The following is a 24,343-nucleotide window of genomic DNA, read 5'->3' as shown; positions in this document are numbered from 1 at the left end:
CCTGACACTTCAGTGGCTGTTTTGTATACTTGAACATTTGAATAAAAGTTAATTTTTAGGCATCTAATTACATCACTCCAGTTTCAGGGCTTCTGTGTGCAAGCTCCCAGTGCAGGTGGAGCAGTTGGGTTGAAAGGCCTGGTCTCTGGCTCAGGGTTGCAGCTACATTGTTCCTCCTGTGTTTTGCCTCCGGCAGAACCAAGCTTTTTCTGAAATTCTAGAGTGAAGAGGTTTAGAGGTATGTGCAGCAATACCTGGGCTATCTGGTAACGTGATATTCTGGATACTAGAATTTTCCAGATAACCAAAATCGTAACCATTCATGTACTCAAATGTTACATTTTTGGCCAGCATGGTGGCTCACGCCTATAATCCCAGCACTTTGAGAGGCCAAGGTAGGTGGATTGCTTGAGGCCAGGAATATGAGACCAGCCTAGCCAACATGGTGAAATCCCATGTCTGCTAAAAATACAAAAATCAGTTGGGTGTAGTGGTGCATGCCTGTAATCCCAGCTACTTGGGAGGCCGAGGCACTTGAATCACTTGAACCCGGGAGGTGAAGGTTGCAGTGAGCCGAGATCATGCCACTCCACTCCAGCCTAGGTGACAGAGCAACAGAGCAAGACTCTCTCAAAAAAAAAATTACATTTTTAAAAGCATTAATTCCATATTTTCCTGCTTTCTGGGGGAGAAAAACATACTGAACACCAAGTAATAATTTTTGTTCTGTAGACAGCCATAGTTCTAAGTTGATGTCAAATCTAGGAGTTGCCCTGGAGTTGTGTTTATTGGGGGAGGGGACACTTTTTAGGGAGTTTGCCTCTGTCTTGGTAAAGGTGACAAGAAGAGAGTGTAGCTCTATGAACTCCTGGCAGGTAAATAGAGTTATCTTTTTCTACAAAGTTATTGGTCACAAATCAAAAGTGTCCCTTTCTAATGATTACTTTGTTCTGTTTTGATGCACAAATAGGTTACAAGCAGCTCTTTGTCAGTCTGACTCTCTATCTTCCAAGAACAAGTGTATACGGTAAAAGTAGACACACCTCACCATTTCAGGAGTTAAGACATTTTCAAAAACTCTTCATAGCTGGTATGGGTGCACGCACCTGTAGTCCCAGCTACTCCAGCCTGAGCAACACAGTGAGACTCTGTCTCTGAAATAAACTAATAAATATTGTTTATAAGCCTGTGGGGTTTTTATTATTACTATAAGATAATGCTTTATAAGATCATTATTAGGTCACGTTTTCCTTCTAGACCTTAGTTTTGGTAGATAACAGAATCCTGGCCTTAAATAACTTTTAAAGTAGCTCCTTTTCTCAAAGGCTATTCAGAGTTTTCTGTGCTGCCAGTACAGGGGCAGGTGGTGGTGGCCCGGCGGGGTTCAAGCGCACTTTCCCTCCTCAAACTTGTCGTTGGTATGTGCTTTATAATTGTCTATCAATACAGCACCACTGCTGGCCGCAGCACAATGCAGTGTTTTTAAAATGAAGACTTAAAAATTATGAGTGTACCTTGCATATATTGTTTTATCTCATTCCAGTCTTTAATGTGATTTTTTTACAAGAAATGAAATGATGACTAGAAGAAAGTTTTCATCAATACTCTGTCAATATTTGTGTGACTCTTGGAAACTTTGAATACACTGGGTTTTACCACTAGCTAATTTTTTTTGAGAGTTTGCTACACATATTTATTGGCTCTTGCAGGATTTACCACCTTATCCTAAGCATTGAAACCCAGTGTCTGGCACCTGCAGCCAGAGTTTGGTAAGCATAGCAGATAAGCACCAGCATTGCAAAGCTCTGCAGGGCATACCCTCTGTTAAGAAAGCATAGTCATTAATGCAGCCTGGCTAGTTGTTGATTATCTGTCATTCTTATCTACCCTTTCTATTGCATCTCACTTTAATGGCAGTACACAGACAGCACTCACTTTAGAGCAATCCAGTTTCTGATTGGCTATGAGTACAGCATTGTTCAACATCTTGAATAAATCATTTTGTAAAGAATTTTACCAGTTTCCTCTCAGAACTTTGTTATGTAGTGTGGATTACCACTGTACTAGCCAACATTTTCCTGGGCCCACCATTTTGGGGTTGTATTCACATTTTTGTTTTATCTTTTACCAACTTTATGCCTTCTGCCCTTTGCCTTTTGTTGTAAGTCTAGAATTCATAGGGTGGCTTTCACACTGTACCTGATTCTGTTCTGCTCCATATATACTAGTCCCCCCTTACCTGCGGCCAGTTGCAATCCAACATATAAATAACATATTTTGGCCAATCACAGTGGCTCACACCTGTAATCTCAACACTTAGGTAAGCTGAGGCAGGAGGATACTTGAGTGCAGGAGTTCAAGACCAGCCTGGGCAACATGGCAAGTGCCTATAGTCCCAGGTACTCAGGAGGCTGAAATGGGAGGATTGCTTGAACCCAGGAAGTTGAGATGCCATGAGCCGTGATGGTGTCACTGTACTCCAGCCTGGGCAGCAGAGCAAGACCCTGACTCAAAAAAAAAAAAAAAAAGATATTTTGAGAGATAATACATTCACATAAATTTTTATTACAGTATATTGTTATAACTTTTCTTTTACACTTTTTAAATATAAAGACAGGGTCTCACTATGTTGCCCAGGCTGGTCCTAAACTCCTGGGCTAAAGCAGTCTTCCCACTTTAGCCTTCCAAACTGCCAAGATTACAGGTTTGAGCCAGCACACCTGGCCTGTTAAAACTTATCTATTTTACTACTAGTCATCATTAATCTCTTACTGTGCCTAATTTACAAATTAAACTTATCGGTAGGACTGGCATGGTGGCTCACACCTGTAATCTCAGCACTTTGGGAGGCTGAGGCAGGAGAATCCCTTGAGTCCAGGAGTTCAAGACTAGCCTGGGCAAAATAAATAAATCGGCCGGGCATGGTGGCTCACGCCTGTAATCCCAGCATTTTGGGAGGCTGAGGCGGGTGTATTACAAGGTCAGGAGATCGAGACCATCCTGGCTAATGTGGTGAAACTCCATCTCTACTAAAAAATACAAAAAATTAGCCGGGCGTGGTGGCAGGCACCTGTAGTCCCAGCCACTCAGGAGGCTGAGGCAGGAGAATGGTGTGAACCCGGGAGGCGGAGCTTGCAGTCAGCAAGATCGCGCCACTGCACTCCAGCCTGGGCGACAGAGCGAGACTCTGTCTCAAAAAATAAAAATAAAAAATAAATAAATCTAAAAAAAAAATAAACTTATAGGTATGTGTATAGTATAGGAAAAAGCATAGCATATCTAGAGTCCTGTACTATCCACGGTTTCAGGCACCCACTGGAGGTCTTGAAACGTATCCATCATGATAAGGAGGACTACTGTATTACTCTACACATTACAGCGTCATGGCCTGGCCTATGCATGGCCTGGTACATGCAGTTCAAGAGGCAGCATTGGAAAGAATGGTCATTGGGAATATGAAAGTCTGGGCGTGATGTTAGCTCTGTGGGGTCACTACCTCGTAACCTGGGGTGGCCATTGGTCTTGTTTTTTTACATCTGTAGAATGCAGTGGTTCAGTTCCAGGATTTCCAAGGCATCTGCCTGAATTCTGCTGGTTGATATGCTTTCAGCACTATCTAACTTTAATACAATGTGGCATTTGGGTTATTGAACTGAGTAGGATTTGCCATGCTTTTTCCTGAAAATAGTTTTCCCATACGAGGGCATATGGTTGTCCTCACAAGCAGCAGTGTTCTGGAGCCGTTTGGTGGGTGACCCATACTTGCGGTAACCCAGAGAAGCCATGAGGGAATCCAGGACTCTATCACTGTAGATTCTGGAGGTCGGTTGGAAGATCTCTAGAGGAGTCTAATAAAAGGTTCTGTTGCTGCTCAGTTCTGCTGTGACAACTCTGTCTCCCAGAGAGCAGACTTTGTCTTCGTCAAGCTCCCTTATTCTCCTATGTGTTTGCCATTTTCTAGAATCTCTTCTCCAGGTTTCTCTCTTAGAAAAACCAAACAAAACAAAAAAACTGGCCGGGCACAGTGGCTCACACCTGTAATCCCAGCAATTTGAGAGGCCAAGGTGGGGCAGATCACCTGAGGCCAGGAGTTGAAGACCAGCCTGGCCAACATGGTGAAACCCCATCTCTACTAAAAATACGAAAATTAGCTGGGCAACGTGGCATGCGCCTGTAATCCCAGCTACTCAGGAGGCTGTGGCAGGAGAATTGCCTGAACCCAGGAGGTGGAGGTTTCAGTGAGCCGAGATCGCACCACTGCACTTCAGCCTGGGCGACAGAGCAAGACTCCGTTAAAAAAAAAAAAAAAAAAAAAAAAACTAATACTTGCCATTCTTCTTTCTCCTTCCTTACTGAGGGTTTCATTCTAGATGTTTGGGAGCCTGAATTTTCATTTTCAGAGATAATTTCTATTTCATTTTAACAGAGATTAACATAATGCTGATTGTTTGAAGTTAAAAGGAGTCTTATATCCGTATAACTGATAATACTTTGAGTGAAACCGTTCACAGACCTAAAAGACAGCATAATTGTCTTGTAACTACCTTTTTAAAGGGAAAAGGACATGATTGGGTTTCTTTGTTGTCTTATTTCTTTTCAGGTTTTGAACGAAGAATGTGATCAGAACTGGTACAAGGCAGAGCTTAATGGAAAAGACGGCTTCATTCCCAAGAACTACATAGAAATGAAACCACATCCGTAAGTTGAGCTCCATTAGTCTTGGAAGGGTTGGACCCACCTCCTTCTTTCAAACACTCTTTTTAAAATTGAGATCACTGGGATGGATGTCATACTTTTTATTCACGTTTCTAGGGAATTAACAAAGGATATTGATTGTGCATGTTAATAGTATATAATAATATATCATAGTCAATAATATTATATGTTTGAGATTGATAATAACTGTCAGTGATCTTCAAAAATAAAACAATAGTTGTGCAGGTCCCTAATTCTTTTTCTGTTAAATATGTCTCAGGGCCAGATGTGTTTCATAATTCTGCATTTTTTTTGAGTTTTAGAAAAGGTACTTAGATGATTTTGTGTTTATATGTGCTAATCCTGTGGGACAGTATCTTAATATCTTTGTATCCCCAGAGCATGGTGCTTGACATCTAATAGTTCTCAATGAATGTTTATCCCTCCATGTCAGTGTTCCTACTTACGAGAGAACAAAATATGCTGTCCTCCAGGCTGCTGGGAGCGGTGAATATTTTTAATGTTTTTCAGAAGCTACCCCTGCCACGATTTTATTGATAACGCAACATAGTGGAACCCTGAGAGCCCCTGCAGACCACTGTCCTCCCATCCTCACCCACCCCTCATTCACGGGCCCTGCTCCTAGCGCAGAAGCAGTTGTTGGCTTGCCTTGCAAGTATGTCAGGGGAGCCGAGGCTTTCCACGCTCAGACTACAATGCCATTGGACATTGTCTCCTTGCTTTTACAGCAGCTGGTGGCGGAGCCTTTCAGGTGGTTTGTCAAATCTTGAGTAGGAGGGGCCTGTTGGATCATAGCACATCCTCCCCAGGTCCCATATAAGCCACATAATTTGTGTACTTCTGTTTCCTTCAGTCGTCCTCAAAAGAAACTGTAGGTCAAGGGTTGGCTAAACTTTTTCTGTGAAGAGCCTGATAGCAAGTAATTTCAGCTTTGTGGGCTGCATACAATCCTGTCAGATATTCCTTGTAAAAATTTTCTTTTAACAATCGAGTAGAAATTTTAAAAACAGTCTTAGGTTGTGGGCAGATTTAGGCCAAAGGCCATTATTGTTTGCTGGCTCCTTCATTAGATCCAAACACAACATTGACTTCAGTTCCCTTTTATTTTCATATTTTCAGATTGAAAGGGAATTCAACAGAACATCATACTACACTTCTTATATGACATGTCTGTGGCTCGAAATTCTTATTTTTCTTCAGTGTTTCGGGTAACACAGGCATTTAAGTCTGACTGTTGAGGAAAGATAGGAAAGGCTACCATCCTTGGAAAGTTGTAGTTACTGCCAGGCTGACTGGGACAGTCACTCCCTTGCCTTGACCTTTTGTCCCCACTATGAAGAACTTTAGAAGAGTTGATGGAGAAGCACCCAGCACAGGCTCAGCTGTGTTGTTATTTGCAGACTCTGCCCAAAGGGTGGGCAGTGCTCAGCCACTCTGAGCTCTGAAAAGGCAACTAGCAACTTAATAACCCTTATTTATTCAGGTCTACCATATTGCTAACAAAGACCATGCTTGTGCCTATGTAGGGGTTTGGCCTTGCAGACGTAGTTGCTGTTGTATAGGGCTGCTCTGTGGCTGGATGTTCATGAATATAGGGTCAGGGTCAGTACCAGGCCTTCTCCTCCCCATCCTGCCACCTCCTGGTTTTTTTTGTTTGTTTGTTTTTGTTTTTTTGTGGGGGTGGAGGCAGGGGTTATGGAGGAAGAGGGAAGCATAAAATGGAGCACCATGTCAGCTAATGCAGCATTCAAGTTAACAAATTAGACACAGACTGCAAAATGATCGTTGGCATTAGTGCTGCAGCATGAGTTGTATATGCTTGAGGGGTGGATCCAAATATGTGCTTTTCACATTAAATGCATATGGATGGAAGCCCATGGGATGTAGTAAAGAATTACATTGGAAAATTAGCCTTCTCCCCCCACCCCCTTAGCTCTCGCCCTTGCTATTTCTGTTGTATAAGCCCACCTTTATTTTTTTTTGTTCTTTGTTGTTGTTGTTGTTGTTGTTTTTATGAGACTGAGTCCTGCTCTGTTGCCCAGGCTGGAGTGAAGTGGTGCTATCTCAGCTCACTGCAACCTCCACCTGCTGGGTTCAAGCGATTCTTGTGCCTCAGCCTCCTGAGTAGCTGGGACTACAGGTGCGTGCCTCCACTCCTGTCGAATTTTTGTATTTTTAGTAGAGATGGGGTTTCACCGTGTTGGCCAAGCTGATCTCGAACTCTTGGCCTAAAGTGCTGGGATTACAGGTGTGAGCCACCGCACCCTGCCAAAGCTCATCTTTTTTTGTTTGTTTGTTTGAGATGGAGTCTCGCTCTGTCGCCAGGCTAGAGTGCTGTGGCACGATCTCGGCTCACTGCAACCCCCAACTCCCTGGTTCAAGGGATTCTCCTGCCTCTGCCTCCTGAGTAGTTGGGATTACAGGCATGTGCCACCACGCCCAGCTAATTTTTGTATTTTTAGTAGAGATGGGGTTTCACTGTGTTGGTCAGGATGGTCTCAGTCTCCTGACCTCGTGATCCGCCTGCCTCAGCCTCCCAAAGTGCTGGGATTACAGGTGTGAGCCACCACGCCCAGCCCAAAGCCCATCTTTTTAAAGACTTTCAAAACATTTGCATGTTAGAGCTTGCAGCAAGCCAAGATCACGCCACTGCACTCCAGCCTATTCAACAAAGCAAGACTCTGTCTCAAAAAATAAAAAAAAAAAACATTCACCCGTAAGCATGTAGTCACATGTACATATCATCATTTTAAAAAGTTAAGCAAATTTATAAATGATATAAAATGCTATAGAAATGTAGAATGGTGGTATTTCAGTGTTTTAGTAGTGACAGCTATTCACAGGGTCTTGCTCTGTCATCCAGGTTGGGCTCAAGTTATCCTCCCACCTTAGTCTCCTAAGTTGCTGCGTCTACAGCTGTGCACCACTATGCCTGGCTAATTTTTTATTTTTTGTAGAGACAGGGTCTCATTGTGTTGCCCGGGCTGGTCTTGATCTACTGGGCTTAGGGAATCCTCCCACCTTAGCCTCCCAAAGTGCTGGAATTACAGGCGTGGGCCACCACGCCTGGTGCCAGATTTTTTATTTCTTGATCTGGGTGCTTATAACAGAGTTGTGTTTTTTTTGTTTTTTGTTTTTTTAATTCCAGTTAGAGTACTTTTTAAATATTATAATTTATACTTCACTACAGTTTATTTTTTTAATTGAAAATAAAATTGCGTTAATTTTAAGCTGGGGGCAAGAAAACACATATCTATGTGCACCAGACAGAAAGGTCTGGAAACCTAAGTGTTAGAACCGCCAACACGTGCTGCCTCTGGGAAGTTTGAGGGAAGCATCTTACTTTTTATGTTTGCTTCATGTACCTCTAGGCTATTTCAATTTATATTCATTATTTTATACCTACAAATGGGAAAAAACCTCCCTAGTGGAGAGATCTTGGGGGCCTAGGAGGAAAGAGAGCCTTGCTGATTGAGAAGCTTCACCCTCACCCAGCAGTGTGGGAGAGCCAGCCAAGGCCATGTGTGGATTTTCACTGCTGTACCCAGTCAGATGCATGCTGCATACACTTACATTAGAAACCCAAGGCCACCCGATATGAGAAGGTTTAAATGGTCTCAATACCGTTAACTGTCCTTTTTTATTTATTTATTTATTTATTTATTTATTGAGACTGAGTCTCGCTTTGTCACCCAGGCTGGAGTGCAGTGGCGTGATCTCAGCTCACTGCTAGCTCCGCCTCCCAGGTTCACGCCATTCTCCTGCCTCAGCCTCCCAGGTAACTGGGACTACAGGCATCTGCCACCATGCCTGGCTAATTTTTTTGTATTTTTAGTAAAGACAGGGTTTCACTATGTTAGCCAGGTTGATCTCGATCTCCTGACTTTGTGACCCGCCCGCCTTGGCCTCCCAAAGTGCTGGGATTACAGGCGTGAGCCACCACACCCGGCCTATTTATTTAATTTTTTTGAGATGGAGTTTTACTCTTGTTGCCCAAGTTGGAGTGCAATGGCATGATCTCGGCTCACCGCAACCTCTGCCTCCCGGAGGTTCAAGCGATTCTCCTGCCTCAACCTCCCGAGTAGCTGGGATTACAGGCATGCGCCACCGTGCCCTGCTAATTTTTTATTTTTTAGTAGAGACGGAGTTTCTCCGTGTTGGTCAGGCTGGTCTCGAACTCCTGACCTCAGGTGATCCGCCCACCTCGGCCTCCCAAAGTGCTGGGATTACAGGCATGAGCCACCGCACCCAGCCTCCTTTTTATTTTATTTATTTATTTATTTATTTTTTGAGACAGAGTCTCACTCTGTCACCCAGGCTGGAGTGCAGTGGCACAGTCTTGGTTCACTACAACCTCTGCCTCCCGGGTTCAAGTGATTCTCCTGCCTCAGCTTCCCAAGTAGCTGGGATTACAGGTGCCTGCCACTGTGCCCATCTAATTTTTGTATTTTTGGTAGAGACTGGGTTTCACCATGTTGGCCAGGCTGATCTCAAACTCCTGACCTCAAGTGATTCACCCCACCTCAACCTCCCAAAGTGCTGGGATTACAGGCATGAGCTACCGGGCCCAGCCTGTCCTTTTATATTTAGAGAGCATTCTATTCTAGTGATATGTGATTTCTCTTGTGCGGCCTGATTTCCAGGCACTGCAGGTCCTAGCCTTGAGTTATTTGTAGAAGCAGGAGGATCTATTGTCCCAGCTCCTCAGCAGCCTGGCAGTAGAGTATGCAAAATGAGAAAGACTCCAGCCGGTAGATGTCGGACTATTCAGAGTTAATAAGAGTCCCTAGAGGCTGACACACACACACAAGGACAGAGTTACTAAGGGCAGCTTCTAAGTGTATCCTTCCTAGCAGTTCACATCTTTCTGTTTGAATTTGAGTATAGTATATTATTTTAGGGACATCTTCCAATATGGTTGCTTATAAGTAAGATATGTAAATGAGCCGGGCGCGGTGGCTCGCGACTGTAATCCCAGCACTTTGGGAGACCGAGGCGGACAGATCTCAAGGTCGGGAGTTCAAGACTAGCCTGGCCAATATGGTGAAACCCCATCTCTACTAAAAATACAAAAATTAGCTGGGCGTGGTGGTGGCCGCCTATAATCCCAGCTACTAGGGAAGCTGAGGCAGGAGAATTGCTTGAACCCAGGAGGCGAAGGTTGCAGTGAGCTGAGATCCTGCCACTGCACTCCAGCCTGGGTGACAGAGTGAGACTCTGTCTAAAAAAAAAAGGGCTGGGCGCGGTGGCTCATGCCTGTAATCCCAGCACTTTGGGAGGCCAAGGCAGGCGGATCAACAAGGTCAGGAGATTGAGACCATCCTGGCTAACATGGTGAAACCCCATCTTTACTAAAAATACAAAATATTGGCCGGGCATGGTGGCGGGCGCCTGTAGTCCCAGCTACTCAGCTACTCGAGAGGCTGAGGCAGGAGAATGGGGTGAACCTGGGAGGTGGAGCTTGAGGTGAGCTGAGATCATGCCACTGCACTCCAGCCTCGGCAACAGAGCGAGACTACTCAAAAAAAAAAGATATGTAAGTTAGATTTACAACTTCAATGGACTATTTGGTCCATTAAAAGGACTTTTGATATTATAATTAGCATATTAAATGAATGCCAGTTTCCATGTTTATAGGTCTTTATTTGTTATGAATAACTTTTGCTTTTAAAAATGATAACTAAAGACAATTTTGAGAAGAGAACATGGTTTTCACAGTTTCTTCTTCCTAATTAGTTATAGTTTTCATTTGAAATGCGAGGCAGCTTGACTTTAAGCTCTTGTAGAAGTGTTCTCTCCTCTTCCTCTTGATAAGCCACAGCCAGTTGCTTCACAGTTTTTCATGAATTTAGCCACTTTTTCTTCTAGCCAAGGTGAATCAGCAATTGGGAGCAGAAGAGTCTGCAGCTTGCCTCAAAAATCTGAATTTTGCAGCTAGCTGCTGAGCATATGGTAAATTACAATATTCCTGGTGGCTTCTGAAAGCTGAACTCTGAGCAGTGGCCACAGAGGCACGCCTTGAGAGGAATGCTGACCTTAGTTACGGGTAGGGGCACCCTCATACTGTCTGAACCTTTTGCCTTTGGGCTGTTAGCAAAAGTAACCCTGCCTCCAGCTCCTGGCCGTCCAGGTTTCCTCCCGACTTCCCCTTAGTCCCACTGTGGTGAAGCTGTGATCTTATCACATGGCTGCAGGAAGGGGCCAGTCTCTCCTTGTCAGTTCATCCCGTACACCAAACCCAAAGGCCTGGGCTTTTCCCCAGGCGTCTTTGTCATGAGTCAGTAGGGAGTCCAGTGGGCTTTGGCCTGGGGGGCCCATTTTCAAATGTCTTCCTCTATAGAAAGAGTGACCCACGGTTAGTGCCTTGGTGAGTCGCTTTCTGGGAAATGGAGTAGGCTAAAGACCTTTGAAGGTCCATCTCTGGGGACCCGACCCAGTGTCGATCTTGGGCACTGTGAGGCTGGAGGATGAGGAGGGAGGCCCCTTCCTCTGGCAAGGAGTGTTGTGTTACTCACATTTTGAAGGCTGGATATCCCGTTTCTTTGTGGGGAAGCAGATGTTGACCAGCTTGCCTTCCTTCCTTAGGTGGTTTTTTGGCAAAATCCCCAGAGCCAAGGCAGAAGAAATGCTTAGCAAACAGCGGCACGATGGGGCCTTTCTTATCCGAGAGAGTGAGAGCGCTCCTGGGGACTTCTCCCTCTCTGTCAAGTAAGTATTTCCTGCTGCAGTTGCCTGGAATCCTGTCTCTGACTGATCCAAATTGTGAAGCCGTCGGTCAGGTACCTGGCTACACACAAAATGGTGGAGGCTTAGCCTAAACTGTATCTTCATTTCACATTAAATTCCTAATTTCTGGCTCCTCTCAAAATGAGTTCTAGAAGCACTGGATTCCCATGTGGACACAGCCTTCAGGAGGTGAGCAGCAGCTCCCTGCAGCCAGCTGGAGCCTGCTAGTTTTCCCTAGTGCCCAGCACTCCTGAGCTTCTGTCCTCCGAGGGATTCCCGCAGCTCTCTCTAATGGGATAGTGGAGCGCCTGTCGGCTGCCTTGGCTTGCCTTGCTCAGGTCCACTGACTTAAATCCACCAGCCCTATCCTAGGCCATCACAGCCACTTAGGAAGGCTGCTGCAGGGGATTTGGGGCTTGCATTTATTTACCCGGTGGAAAGTTCAGGTGTGAAAGGGAGCGGGTAAGCAGGGAATGGAGAAGACAGGAAGTTCTGCCGCCATGGAGAGTGTGGAGAATAGAAACCAGCACTTGAAGATTCTAAACAATTCACACCTCAGCTGTGAAGTCAGGATTTTGAATTAAATTGTTATTTCCGTATGTTTTTTACTTTCAGTTATTTTCTAGTTAATGTATTATCGTAGGACCCTCCCCAGGAGTCCGACAGATCACTTCATCACTTATATATAAAGTGATTAGATTCAACATTCACATCACTACTTAATTTAGATTACATTAAGATTGTTCTGTTTTTGAATGGGGGCTAGAAAACCATTTTCCATTTATTTTATTTATTTATTTTTGAGACAGAGTCTCGCTCTGTCCCCCAGGCTGGAGTCCAATGGCATGCCTCAGCTCACTGCAACCTCCACCTCCCAGGTTCAAGCAGTTCTCCCTGCCTTACCCTCCGAGTACCTGGGATTACAGGTGCCTGACACCACGCCCGGCTTATTTTTGTATTTTTAGTAGAGATGGGGTTTTGCCATATTGGCCAGGCTGGTCTTGAACTCCTGACCTCAGGTGATCCACCCACCTTGACCTCCCAAAGTGCTGGGATTATAGGCTGGAGCCACTGCTTCCAGCCACCATTTCCCATTTATAACTGATGTAAAGCATGAGACTTTTCCATTTCAAAAATGAACTGACCAGCCTGGCCAACATGGTGAAACCCTGTTTCTACTAAAAATAGAAAATAACCCAGGCATAGTGGCGCACACCTGTAGTCCCAGCTACTCGGGAGGCTGAGGCCAGAGAATCATTTGAATCCAGGAGGCGGAGGTTGTAGTGAGGCGAGATGGCGCCATTGCACTTCAGCCTGGGCGACGAGCAGAACTCTGTCTCAAAAAAAAAAAAAAAAAAAAAAAAAAAAGACTGGGGGCAGTGGCTCACACCTGTAATCCCAGCACTTCGGGAGGCCAAGGCAGGCGGATCACCTGAGGTCAGGAGTTAGAGACCACCTTGGCCAACACGGTAAAACCCTGTCTCTACTAAAAAAAAAATACAAAAGTGGCCTGGGCATGGTGGCGTGTACCTGTAATCCCAGTTACTCAGGAGGCTGAGAGAGAAGAATTACTTGAACCCGAGAGGCAGATGAGCCGAGATTGCGCCACTACGCTCCAGCCTGAGTGACAGAGTAAGACTGTGTCTCCCAAAAAAAAAAAAAGAAAAAAAACTGAATATCTTATTTGGTTTTAGAACCACTTAATGTGTGATTAAAATGTAGATTTTTTTTTTTTTTTTTTTTGAAACGTAGATTTTAAATTTATAGTTGTGGCCCGGCATGGTGGCTCACGCCTGTAATCCCAGCCCTTTGGGAGGCTGAGGCGGGCCGATCATGAGGCCAGGAGTTTGAGACCAGCCTGACCAATATGGTGAAACCCTGTCTCTACTAAAAAATACAAAAATTAGCCGGGCATGGTGGCACACGCCTGTATTCCCAGCTACTCAGGAGGCTGAGGCAGGAGAATCACTTGAACCTAGGAGGCAGAGGTTGCAGTGAGCCGAGATTGAGGCATTGCATTCCAGCCTGGGTGAAAGAGTAAGACTCCATCTTTAAAAAAAAAAAAGAAAAGAAAAGAAAAGAAAAACTTGTGTGTCACCTGTCTTTCTTTAGTTTTATACTGGCCCAAGTGTAACTGAAACTGTATAAGATGAGGGGAACAAGCAGTAAATCACTGGGTGGTGGCCAAAACCACGGGGGCAGCCACGTGCTCGGCTGGAGGCTGCCTGTTGCTCAGCAGAAGCTCTCAAACTTCCATTTTCTCAAGTAGAATCTTTTAAGGATTTAATGCATTTATTGTTTTAGAAGTAAAGCAGGTGACATGACTCTCTTTAACAACACACACACCTTTACAAAAGAGGTTCAAGAATCAACAGTCTTCAGATGTTTCTTAGTTTTATGTTTTGAGCCTGTGATTTGAAACACTGCTCATTATTGGGGCCCTGGGCTTTTTTAGAAACCACCTGCATTGCATGGGTGGAAGTGGGCCTCTGTGGGGCCAGAAGTGCCGTGGAATATACCCTTGCTAATGAAGCTTTCTCACCTTCCACATTTTGTCTTACATGTAAAGCAGTATTTTTCCAAATGCAAGGCATCTTGTGCTGAGTGGCTTCCTTGAGGCTCAGTGCTGCCACCTGCCGTATTGATTTTCTGAAGCCTTTGGTTTCCATCAGCTGAAAGACTGAAGGAGAGGAGGGACTCATTCATTCATTGAACAAGCACTCTCAGAGAGCGCCTTTTTTTTTTTTTTTTTTTTTTTTTTTTTTTTTTTAATAAGATGGAATGTCACTCTGTCACACAGGCTGGAGTACAGTGGCCCAGTCTCGGCTCACTGCAAGCTCCTCCTCCTGGGTTCACACCATTCTCCTGCCTCAGCCTCTCGAGTGGCTGTGACTACAGGCATCTGCCACCACACCTGGCTAATTTTTTGTATTTTTAGTAGAGACGGGGTTTCACCGTGTTAGCCATGGTGGTCTCGATATCCTGACCTTATGATCTGCCCACCTCAGCCTCCCAAAGTGCTGGGATTACAGGCGTGAGCCACTGCATCTGGCCAAGAATGCCTTTTTGAGTGCCCGGCCAGGTGAACAGGACAGGCAGAAGCGCCCTCGCTGGGCTGGTATTCTAGCCAAATATCCTGTGACAGACCCTGTGAGCTAGTACCAGCCAGCCACGCTGTTGCTGGTTTTGCTAGCCAGTATAAAAGGGTGTGATCTAGTGATGGAGAAGCTTTTGGGTTTCGAAGTCTGGGCCTCTTTTATTGTCCTAGTATGTCCTTTTGTTCGGAGACCTTTTCCCCATCAGTGGAGCTAAAATTCCTGAATGGAAAACATTACTTTGAACTATTCCCAGTTACGAGAGAATTGTCGAAAGTATTTCCAGCCCTCCTCACCTTCTTCCTGCATATAAGATTTTAATTATTTTTTGATTCAAAGGACGTTAAGTCACACTCCTTTGTCTTAAGTAAGGCTGTTTTTATTTGGTAGGGTTCAGAGCACATGGACTCTTTTTTTTTTTTTTTTTTTTGAGACGGAGTTTCGCTCTTGTTACCCAGGTTGGAGTGCAATGGTGTGATCTCAGCTCACCACAACCTCGGCCTCCCGGGTTCAAGTGATTCTCCTGCCTCAGCCTCCCGAGTAGCTGGGATTACAGGCATGCACCACCACGCCCAGCTACTTTCGTATTTTTAGTAGAGATGGGGTTTCTCCATGTTGGCCAGGCTGGTCTCGAACTCCCGACCTCAGGTAATCTGCCCACCTCGGCCTCCAAAGTGTTGGGATTACAGGTGGTGTGAGCCACCGCACCTGGCCTGGACTCTTTATCTTACAAACATCTTCAGAATGAGAGTGACTGATGGCCTGTCCCTCTCTGGTTTCTGGATGTTGTCCTGGTGCCCATCAGTCATAGGGAGGGGTCCGTCCCAGGGACACACAGTGAGGAAACTTGTTGCTCTGCAGTCCCTGAGGAGTGCTGCCAGGACAGTGGTTCTCTCGAGATATTTCCTTTATGGGCAGATAGCCCTCGATTTGCCAAGTTAGAGCCTTTAGCCGGTCACATGTGCTCTCTGTCCCTCCCAGGTTTGGAAACGATGTGCAGCACTTCAAGGTGCTCCGAGATGGAGCCGGGAAGTACTTCCTCTGGGTGGTGAAGTTCAATTCTCTGAATGAGCTGGTGGATTATCACAGATCTACATCTGTCTCCAGAAACCAGCAGATATTCCTGCGGGACATAGAACAGGTGCCACAGGTAAGCCTCATCAGGGTGAGATGGGATCATTTTTAGCAGTTAAGAATAGCTCCTCAGTGTGCATTCCTGTAGGAAAGGGGAGGCGCCCCTCAACATGCAGGCTCCCTTCAGGGATTGCCGCTGGGGTTTCTGTGCTCCTTACTGAAAATGTTACCCTCCATTCACACTAAAGATTTCTTGTTTCTGGCCCAGTGTAGTAGCTCCTGCCGATAATCCCAGCACTTTGGGAGGCCGAGGCAGGCAGATCTCTTGAGGTCAGGAGTTTGAGACTAGCCTGGCCAACATGGTGAAACCCTGTCTCTACTAAAAATACAAAAATTAGCTGGATGTGGTGGCGCACACCTGCAGTCCCAGCTACTCAGGAAGCTGAGATGGAAAAATTGCTTGAACCTGGGAGGTGGAGGTTGCAGTGAGCTGAGATTGCACCACTGCACTCCAACCTGGGCGACAGAGGGAGACTTCATCTCAAAAAAAAAAAAAGAAAGAAAGATTTGTTGTTTCAAATACAAGGTTTTTGCTTTTCCAGAGGCAGTGTGTAGCCAGCTTGCCAGCCTCTCTAGGGAGTTGGTCTTTAACACACCCACCCAAAGATCCTGTCCCTGGAAGCAAATTATGAGGAAAACTATGCTTGTGAGGGAATGGGGTCAGCACCCGTTCCTGTCCCTCGAGCCCTGGTCTAAGTTACAGTTAGAGCCCTTATGTTAGAGCCCCTTATGTTATTTGAGCTCCAGAACTTCAGGCTCTAATACCTTAAGGGTGTCGTAGAAGGGATTTGCAAGATTCTGGGCCCGCGGCCTAAACACAGATGGCTGTTTCCGAAGAACTTTCCCTTCCAAGCACTGCCTGCCCTCTACTTGATAATATGGCACAGTTGGCCACCCTCCTCTGGGAGACATACTCTAATATTTTCTGAGCACTGGGAAAGATCACACTAAACCCTCTTGGCCTGTAAACTTAGAATAGGTAAGAATAAACGGGGAGTTGGGAAATGGGAGGTGAGTTTAGGAAACGTGGAGAATTTGGCACGCATTCGTTTCCCCCTGGAACCCATCTGGCCTCGGAGGTGGCCGGCCACAGACCAGGAATGCAATGTTGGTTTTTCCTGCTCCTGTTTTGCAGCAGCCGACATACGTCCAGGCCCTCTTTGACTTTGATCCCCAGGAGGATGGAGAGCTGGGCTTCCGCCGGGGAGATTTTATCCATGTCATGGATAACTCAGACCCCAACTGGTGGAAAGGAGCTTGCCACGGGCAGACCGGCATGTTTCCCCGCAATTACGTCACCCCCGTGAACCGGAACGTCTAAGAGTCAAGAAGCAATTATTTAAAGAAAGTGAAAAATGTAAAACACATACAAAAGAATTAAACCCACAAGCTGCCTCTTAACAGCAGCCTGTAAGGGAGTGCAGAACACCTGGCCGGGTCACCCTGTGACCCTCTCACTTTGGTTGGAACTTTAGGGGGTGGGAGGGGGCGTTGGATTTAAAAATGCCAAAACTTACCTATAAATTAAGAAGAGTTTTTATTACAAATTTTCACTGCTGCTCCTCTTTCCCCTCCTTTGTCCTTTTTTTCATCCTTTTTTCTCTTCTATCCATCAGTGCATGACGTTTAAGGCCACATATAGTCCTAGCTGACGCCAATAATAAAAGACAAGAAACCAAGTGGGCTGGTATTCTCTCTATGCAAAATGTCTGTTTTAGTTGGAATGACTGAAAGAAGAACAGCTGTTTCTGTGTTCTTCGTATATACACACAAAAAGGAGCGGGCAGGGCAGCTCGACGCCTTTGCTGTTTAGCTTCCTCCAGAGGAGGGGGCTTGTAGGAATCTGCCTTCCAGCCCAGACCCCCAGTGTATTTTGTCCAAGTTGGCAGTAGAGTGGGGTAGAAGGAAAGCATGTCTCTGCTTCCGTGGCTTCCCGAGAAAGCCCACCTGGGCCAGGCGCGGTGGCTCACGCCTGTAATCCCAGCACTTTGGGAGGCCAAGGTGGGCGGATCACAAGGTCAGGAGTTGGAGACCAACCTAGCCAACATGGCGAAACCCCGTCTCTACTAAAAATACAAAAATTAGCCGGGTGTGGTGGCACGTGCCTGTAGTCCCAGCTACTCGGGAGCCTGAGGCAGGAGAATCGCTTGAACCTGGGAAGTGGAGGTTGAGTGAGCCGGGACCGTGCCATTTTATTCCAGCCTGGGTGACAGAGCGAGATTCCGTCTCAAAAAAAAAAAAGCCCACCTGAAAGCCTGTCTCTTTCCACTTTGTTGGCCCTTCCAGTGGGATTATCGAGCATGTTGTTTTTTCATAGTGCCTTTTTCCTTATTTCAAGGGTTGCTTCTGAGTGGTGTTTTTTTTTTTAATTTGTTTTGTTTTAAAATAAGTTAAAGACAGTCCAGAGCTTTTCAGCCAATTTGTCTCCTACTCTGTGTAAATATTTTTCCCTCGGGGCAGGGGAGCCAGGGTAGAGCAAAGGAGACAAGCAGGAGTGGAAGGTGAGGCGTTCTCCTGCTTGTACTAAGCCAGGAGGCTTTAAGCTCCAGCTTTAAGGGTTGTGAGCCCCTTGGGGGTTCAGGGAACTGCTTGCCCAGGGTGCAGTGTGAGTGTGACGGGCCACCGGGGCAAGAGGGAAGGTGACCGCCCAGCTCTCCCACATCCCACTGGATCTGGCTTACAGGGGGTCGGAAGCCTGTCCTCACCGTCTCGGGGGTTGTGGCCCCCGCCCCCTCCCTATATGCACGCCTGCAATCAGCAAGTCCCAGACAAGGAGAGCGGAGGAAGAAGTCGTGGGAATGCAGCCTCCAGTTGTAGCAGGTTTCACCGTATTCCTATGCTGGGGTACACAGTGAGAGTACTCACTTTTCACTTGTCTTGCTCTTAGATTGGGCTGTGGCTTTCATCCTGTGTCCCCTGACCTGTCTAGGTGAGTGTGAGGGCAGCACTGGGAAGCCGGAGTGCTGCTTGTGCCTCCCTTCCCAGTGGGCTGTGTTACTGCTGCTCCCCACCCCTACCGATGGTCCCAGGAAGCAGGGAGAGTTGGGGAAGGCAAGATTGGAAAGACAAGAAGACCAAGGCCTCAGCAGAGCTCTCTGTCTTCTCTCCACTTCTGGTCCCCTGTGGTGATGTGCCTGTAATCTTTTTCTCCACCCAAACCCCTCCCCACGACAAAAACAAGACTGCCTCCTTCTCTCCCGGGAGTTGGTGACAGCCTTGGGCCTTTCAGTCCCAAAGTGGCCGATGGGAGTCTCCCTCCGACTCCGGATATGAACAGGGCCTAGGCCTGGAGCGTTTGCTGTGCCAGGAGGCGGCAGCTCTTCTGGGCAGAGCCTGTCCCCGCCTTTCCTCACTCTTCCTCATTCTGCTTCTCTTTTCCTCGCTGATGATAAAAGGAATCTGGCATTCTACACCTGGACCATTTGATTGTTTTATTTTGGAATTGGTGTATATCATGAAGCCTTGCTGAACTAAGTTTTGTGTGTATATATTTAAAAAAAAAATCAGTGTTTAAATAAAGACCTATGTACTTAATCCTTTAACTCTGCGGATAGCATTTGGTAGGTAGTGATTAACTGTGAATAATAAACATACAATGAATTCTTCACTTGGTATCTTTTTTCCCCTTGCCTGCCTTAAAAATTTAAAAACCGCATCGGGGAGTCAGGAATCTTGGGTCCTTACTTCAGACGTGATCACCCAGCTTACATCCCCCTTGGGGAGCCTGTTAACAGTACAGAATCGCAAACCCCGCCCCACATCCTCGGACATTGCGTTTGAGGACACAGACACGGCCGATGTTTCTGATGTAGAGAAACCACTGACCACGCTTTGGGAACTCTGGTCTAGACCAAGGGCTTTGGGAAGATAAAGAGCTCAGCTTATTTGGTTCTCCTGTTCTCTGTGTTAAACAAGGAGGAGGACAGAAACACCTATGAAGAAACGGTTTTAATATGCTAAGTAACTGAAACATACTTGTTTGCTCAATAGGCTGCTTTTAGGGTGAGACTAGGCATGTTTACACACACATTGGCTACAGAGGCAAAGAAGACTGAACAAAAAAGAAATGAAGGCTGGCCATGGTAGCTCATGCCTGTAATCCCAGCACTTTTGAGAGGCCAGGTGGGGGATCACTTGAGCCCAGGAGTTTTGAGGCCAGTCTGGGCAGCACAGGGAGACCCCGCCTCTCTACAAAAAGCAAATTAGCCAGATGCAGTGGCGCACGCCTGTAATTATGATTACTTGGGAGGCTGAGGTGGATCACTTGAGCCCAGGAGGGCAAGACTACATACAGTGAGCTGTGGTTGCACCACTGCATTCCAGCCTGGGCAACAGGGTGAGAGGCCTTGTCTCAAAAAAGTAATAAAAAGGGGACAGGCAGGGTGGCTCACGCCTGTAATCCCAGCACTTTGGGAGACTGAGGCCGGTGGATCACAAGGTCAGGAGTTCAAGACCAGCCTGTCCAACATGGTGAAACCCCATCTCTACTAAAAATACAAAAAGCCAGGCGTGGTGGCAGGCGCCTGTAGTCCCAGCTACTCGGGAGGCTGAGGCAGGAGAATTGCTTGAACCCGGGAGGTGGAGGTTACAGTGAGCCGAGATTGCGCCACTGCACTCCAGCCTGGGTGACAGAGCTAGATTCCCTCTCAAAAAAAAAAAAAAAAAGGTAATAAGGGCCAGGCTCAGTGGCTTACGCCTGTAATCCCAACACTTTGAGAGGCTGAGGTGGGTGGATTGCTTGAGCTCAAGAATGCCACACCAGCCTGGGCAACATAGTGAAACCCCATCTCTACCAAAAATTAGCTGAGTGTGGTGATGCACACCTGTGGTCCCAGCTACTGAGGAGACTGAAGTGGAGGTTGCAGTGAGCTGAGATCGTGCCACTGCACCCCAGCCTGAGAGACGGTGAGACCTATCTCAAAAAAAAAAAAAAAATACCCAAGAAATCTCGACTTGAATTCTTCTTGGTGTAGCCACACTGGGCAGGGGAGGCTTGTGGGTTGTTTTGTTTTGTGACAGGGTCTTTATCTGCCACCCAGGCTGGAGTGCTGTGGTGCAATCATAGCTCACTGCAGACTCAATCCCCTGGGCTCAAGTGATCACCTCAGTCTCCCAAGTAGCTGGGACTACAGGCATACGCTACTGCACCCAAGTAGCTGGGACTACAGGCATACGCTACTGCACCCAAGTAGCTGGGACTACAGGCATACGCTACTGCACCCAAGTAGCTGGGACTACAGGCATACGCTACTGCACCCAAGTAGCTGGGACTACAGGCATACGCTACTGCACCCAAGTAGCTGGGACTACAGGCATACGCTACTGCACCCAAGTAGCTGGGACTACAGGCATACGCTACTGCACCTGGCTAATTTCATTTTTTTGTACAGTGGGGTCTGTGTTGCCCAGGCTGGTCTCAGACTCCTGGGCTCAAGAGATCCCCCCACCCTTGGCCTTTCAAAGTGCTGGGAATCCAGGCGTGACCTGTGCCTGGCCTGGGACGTTTTTGACCCTCCCCTGCAGCAGTCCTGTATGAGAAGGATCTTGACCCAGCAAGAGTCAAGGCTGCTAGTCCTGTGGTCCACTTGGGCTGGCCTCCTTGAAGCTGAGCAGAAGTTTACAAAATGGAGCTATGTAATTGAAAAGGCCAGGCGTGGTGACTCATTTCGCCTCATTTGAGGCTTTTTGCTCAATTTGTCCCCTCCCTCGCATTATGTTTCAGAATTAATGGGAAAATCACTGCTTTTCTGTGATCAGCAGTTTGGTCACAGATTTCTTAGTGATTGTATCTCCCTCCTCAGGGATCCGGGATTCCTGGGAAGGCATCTGGGCGGGGCACCTTGGGAAGCCTGCCAGCATCTTTCAGGAGCCCTCTGGCCAGCGTGCAGCCCAGAGTCGCTCAGTGTGTCAGGAAAAGCTGGAGGTGGGCGGATGGCCTCGCTCTTCAAGGCACCCCCCCCGACCCCTCCTTGACACACTTCCCTCCACCCATTGAGCTGGGAGCCCCTGACAGGCCCACCTTCAGACTTGAATGTGGAGGAGATGGTGGTGACCCACAGCGCGGGGCTGCTTAGGTGGCCTCTGAGCCAAAGACCATGATGGCGCAGGCTGCCTGCCTTCCCTGGGTACTAGTCCCACCTGACTGCTCATGGGGTGGGTGACCTTCAGCCCAAAATGTTCATTTTATGGAAGTTCCTGGATAACTGGAAAAAATGACGGTGGACCTGTTTTATGTGTCTTGGAAATACTTTTTTTTTTCTTTTTTTTTTTTTTTTTTGAGACAGAGTCTCCATCTGTCCCCCAGGCTGGAATGCAGTGGCACAATCTTGGCTCACTGCAACCTCCGCCTCCCGGGTTCAAGTGATTCTCCTGCCTCACCCTCCTGAGTAGCTGGGATAACCAGCGCCTGCCACCATGCCCAGCTAATTTTTGTACCTGGGGTCAGGAGTTCAAGACCAGCCTGGCCAATGTGGTGAAACCCCGTCTCTACTAAAAATACAAAAATCAGGTGGGCGTGGTGGCGGGCACCTGTAATCACAGCTACTCAGCAGGCTGAGGCAGGAGAATCACTTGAACCCTGGAGGCAGAGGTTATAGTGAACCGAGATCGCGCCATCACACTCCAGCCTGGGCAACAGAGTGAGACTCCGTCTCAAAAAAAAGTACAATTCTGTGTGCCAACAGCACTGATAGATCAATATTACATGATAGTGGTATTGATTAAGCCACTTACTGCTTAGTGCATTCCAAACACTACTTTTAAAACTAACACTAAAAGCCATACTATACCCCGTCCAAAAAAGAAATTACTAAGACATATTTTAAGTCTCAACTCTGGGCCATCCAAGAGCAACACTGGTCTTAGGTCTCCAAGGACAGCCTTCTTTTTTTCTTCTTTTTTTCTTTTTTTTTTTTTTTTTCCAGTTGGAGTCTGGCACTGTTGCTGGAGTACAGTGGCGCCATCTCAGCTCATTGCAACCTCCGCCTCCTGGGTGCAAGCAATTCTGCTGCCTCAGCTTCCCGATTAGCTGGGACTACAGGCACCCGCCACCACACCCAGCTAATTTTTGTATTTTTAGTAGAGATGGGGTTTCACCATGTTGGGCAGGATGGTCTTGATCTCCTGACCTCATGATCTGCCCACCTCGGCCTCCAAAGTGCTCAGATTACAGGCGTGAGCCACTGGGTCCTGCCCCAGCCTTCTTTTTTAACATTCCTGGATTTGGGTTGAGAAAGCACGGCTATTGCAGCCATTCTCTGAGTGTGAGTTGCGGCGACAGCAGTGTTGGCCTCCAAAATAGCAGCTGCCAGGTCCTGAGTGCTCGCCTCGTGCTGCAGGCCTGTGGAAGGGCCCGAGCCTGGGGTGAAAGGGTGGACGTTTGCCTCCTGCTGTAACCCCACCCCTCATCCTGTGCTGTGCTAGGGAAGCAAGGGGCGAGGGTGTACCCTTTTTCATTTACTCTGTTACAGATGTGTTGTCCACACCTGTAGGGACTGACGGTGAACGTCATTCCTGGGGCGTGTGGAATTGGAGGCACTTCTCTCCCCTCTAACTGGAGGCTGAGGAGGGCCCCTGTGTCTTCCCACACCGTCAGCCACCGGTTTCCATTCTTGCACGGTGGCATTGCTGCCCTGAGTCAGCCCAAAACTGGAAACTGCCCCACTGGAGCCTTCTGTCCTTGACACAGACACACTCTTCAGTCCTGATTCTTGTATTATGCAAGCCCTCGCATGAGAGAGACGTTCAAAGAGGAAATGTAGACAGCACAGGCCAAAGGGAGGCTTGGAGGCAGATGGGAGTTGCCCTGGGGATTGGGTGAAATGACTTCGGGCAGTTACTAATAGGACAGTAGACACCCAGGGCAGGTGGTCTAGTAGAGGCGTGGCGGTGGGAGCGAGCACCTGCCTGGAGATGTCTTGAGGGAGCCTGAGTGGCCTCCTGCAACGAGGAAGAAAGAGCCCAGGTGGGGTTTGTGGGGGACTTGAATGCAGGCTGAGTGATGCCCATTCTGCCTGTTGACACAGGAGGCTCCTGTAGCTTTTTTTTTTTTTTTTTAAACAGAGCCTCACTCTCACCCAGGCTGGAGTGCCGTGGCACCATCTCAGCTCACTGCAACCTCTGCCTCCTGGGCTCAAGCAATTCTCCCTCCTCAGCCTCCCCAGTAGCTTGGATTACAGGAGTGAGCCACCATGCCCAGCTAATTTTTGTATTTTTAGTAGAGATGGGGTTTTGCCATGTTGGCCAGGCTGGTCTCAAACTCCCGACCTCAGGTGATCCACCTGCCTCAGCCTCCCAAAGTGCTGGGATTACAGGCGTGAGCCACCACGCCTGGCTGCTTCTGTAGCTCTTATAGATCAGCGGTACGATGAAAGATAAGTTTTAGGAACACCTGACTTGCAGTGGTGCGGAGACCAGAATCCAGATAGCCTGGAAGAGGCTAGGGTCATGTTGGCTGAGTGAAGTCAGGTTCTGCGGCAGACCTGCGCAGTGACCTCACCCGGCTCTCTCCTGACCAGTTTTCTGGACCATGTGCCCAACCTCCTTGCAGTTCCAAGCAGCCATGTGCTCCAGTCCTGACATGGGTGTGGTGTGTTGGGGGCCTTGTGGCCTCCCCACTTTGTTGCTTCTCTTGCCTGTGGGTGGATGCAGGAGAGCCAGCAGAAGACCCAGAG

General features: G+C 47.3%; 1 protein-coding gene across 2 annotated transcripts in view; it reads left to right on the top strand.

The window, feature by feature from the left end:
- The window catches only part of GRB2 (growth factor receptor bound protein 2), an 87,756-nt gene extending 68,478 nt beyond the window's left edge, over positions 1-19,278 (top strand). For both annotated transcript variants that reach the window (XM_009252017.4, NM_001133482.1), the window contains 4 exon segments: positions 4,601-4,698; positions 11,302-11,424; positions 15,519-15,687; positions 16,807-19,278. In XM_009252017.4, the coding sequence (XP_009250292.1) occupies positions 4,601-4,698; positions 11,302-11,424; positions 15,519-15,687; positions 16,807-16,992 (576 nt within the window). In that variant the 3' untranslated portion in view covers positions 16,993-19,278.
- The last annotated feature ends 5,065 nt before the right edge of the window (positions 19,279-24,343 follow it).

The sequence above is a fragment of the Pongo abelii genome, chromosome 19 (genome assembly GCF_028885655.2).
Source record: "Pongo abelii isolate AG06213 chromosome 19, NHGRI_mPonAbe1-v2.0_pri, whole genome shotgun sequence".
Classification (NCBI taxonomy): Eukaryota; Metazoa; Chordata; class Mammalia; order Primates; family Hominidae; genus Pongo; species Pongo abelii.
This window is presented reverse-complemented; position numbering and strand designations above follow the sequence as displayed.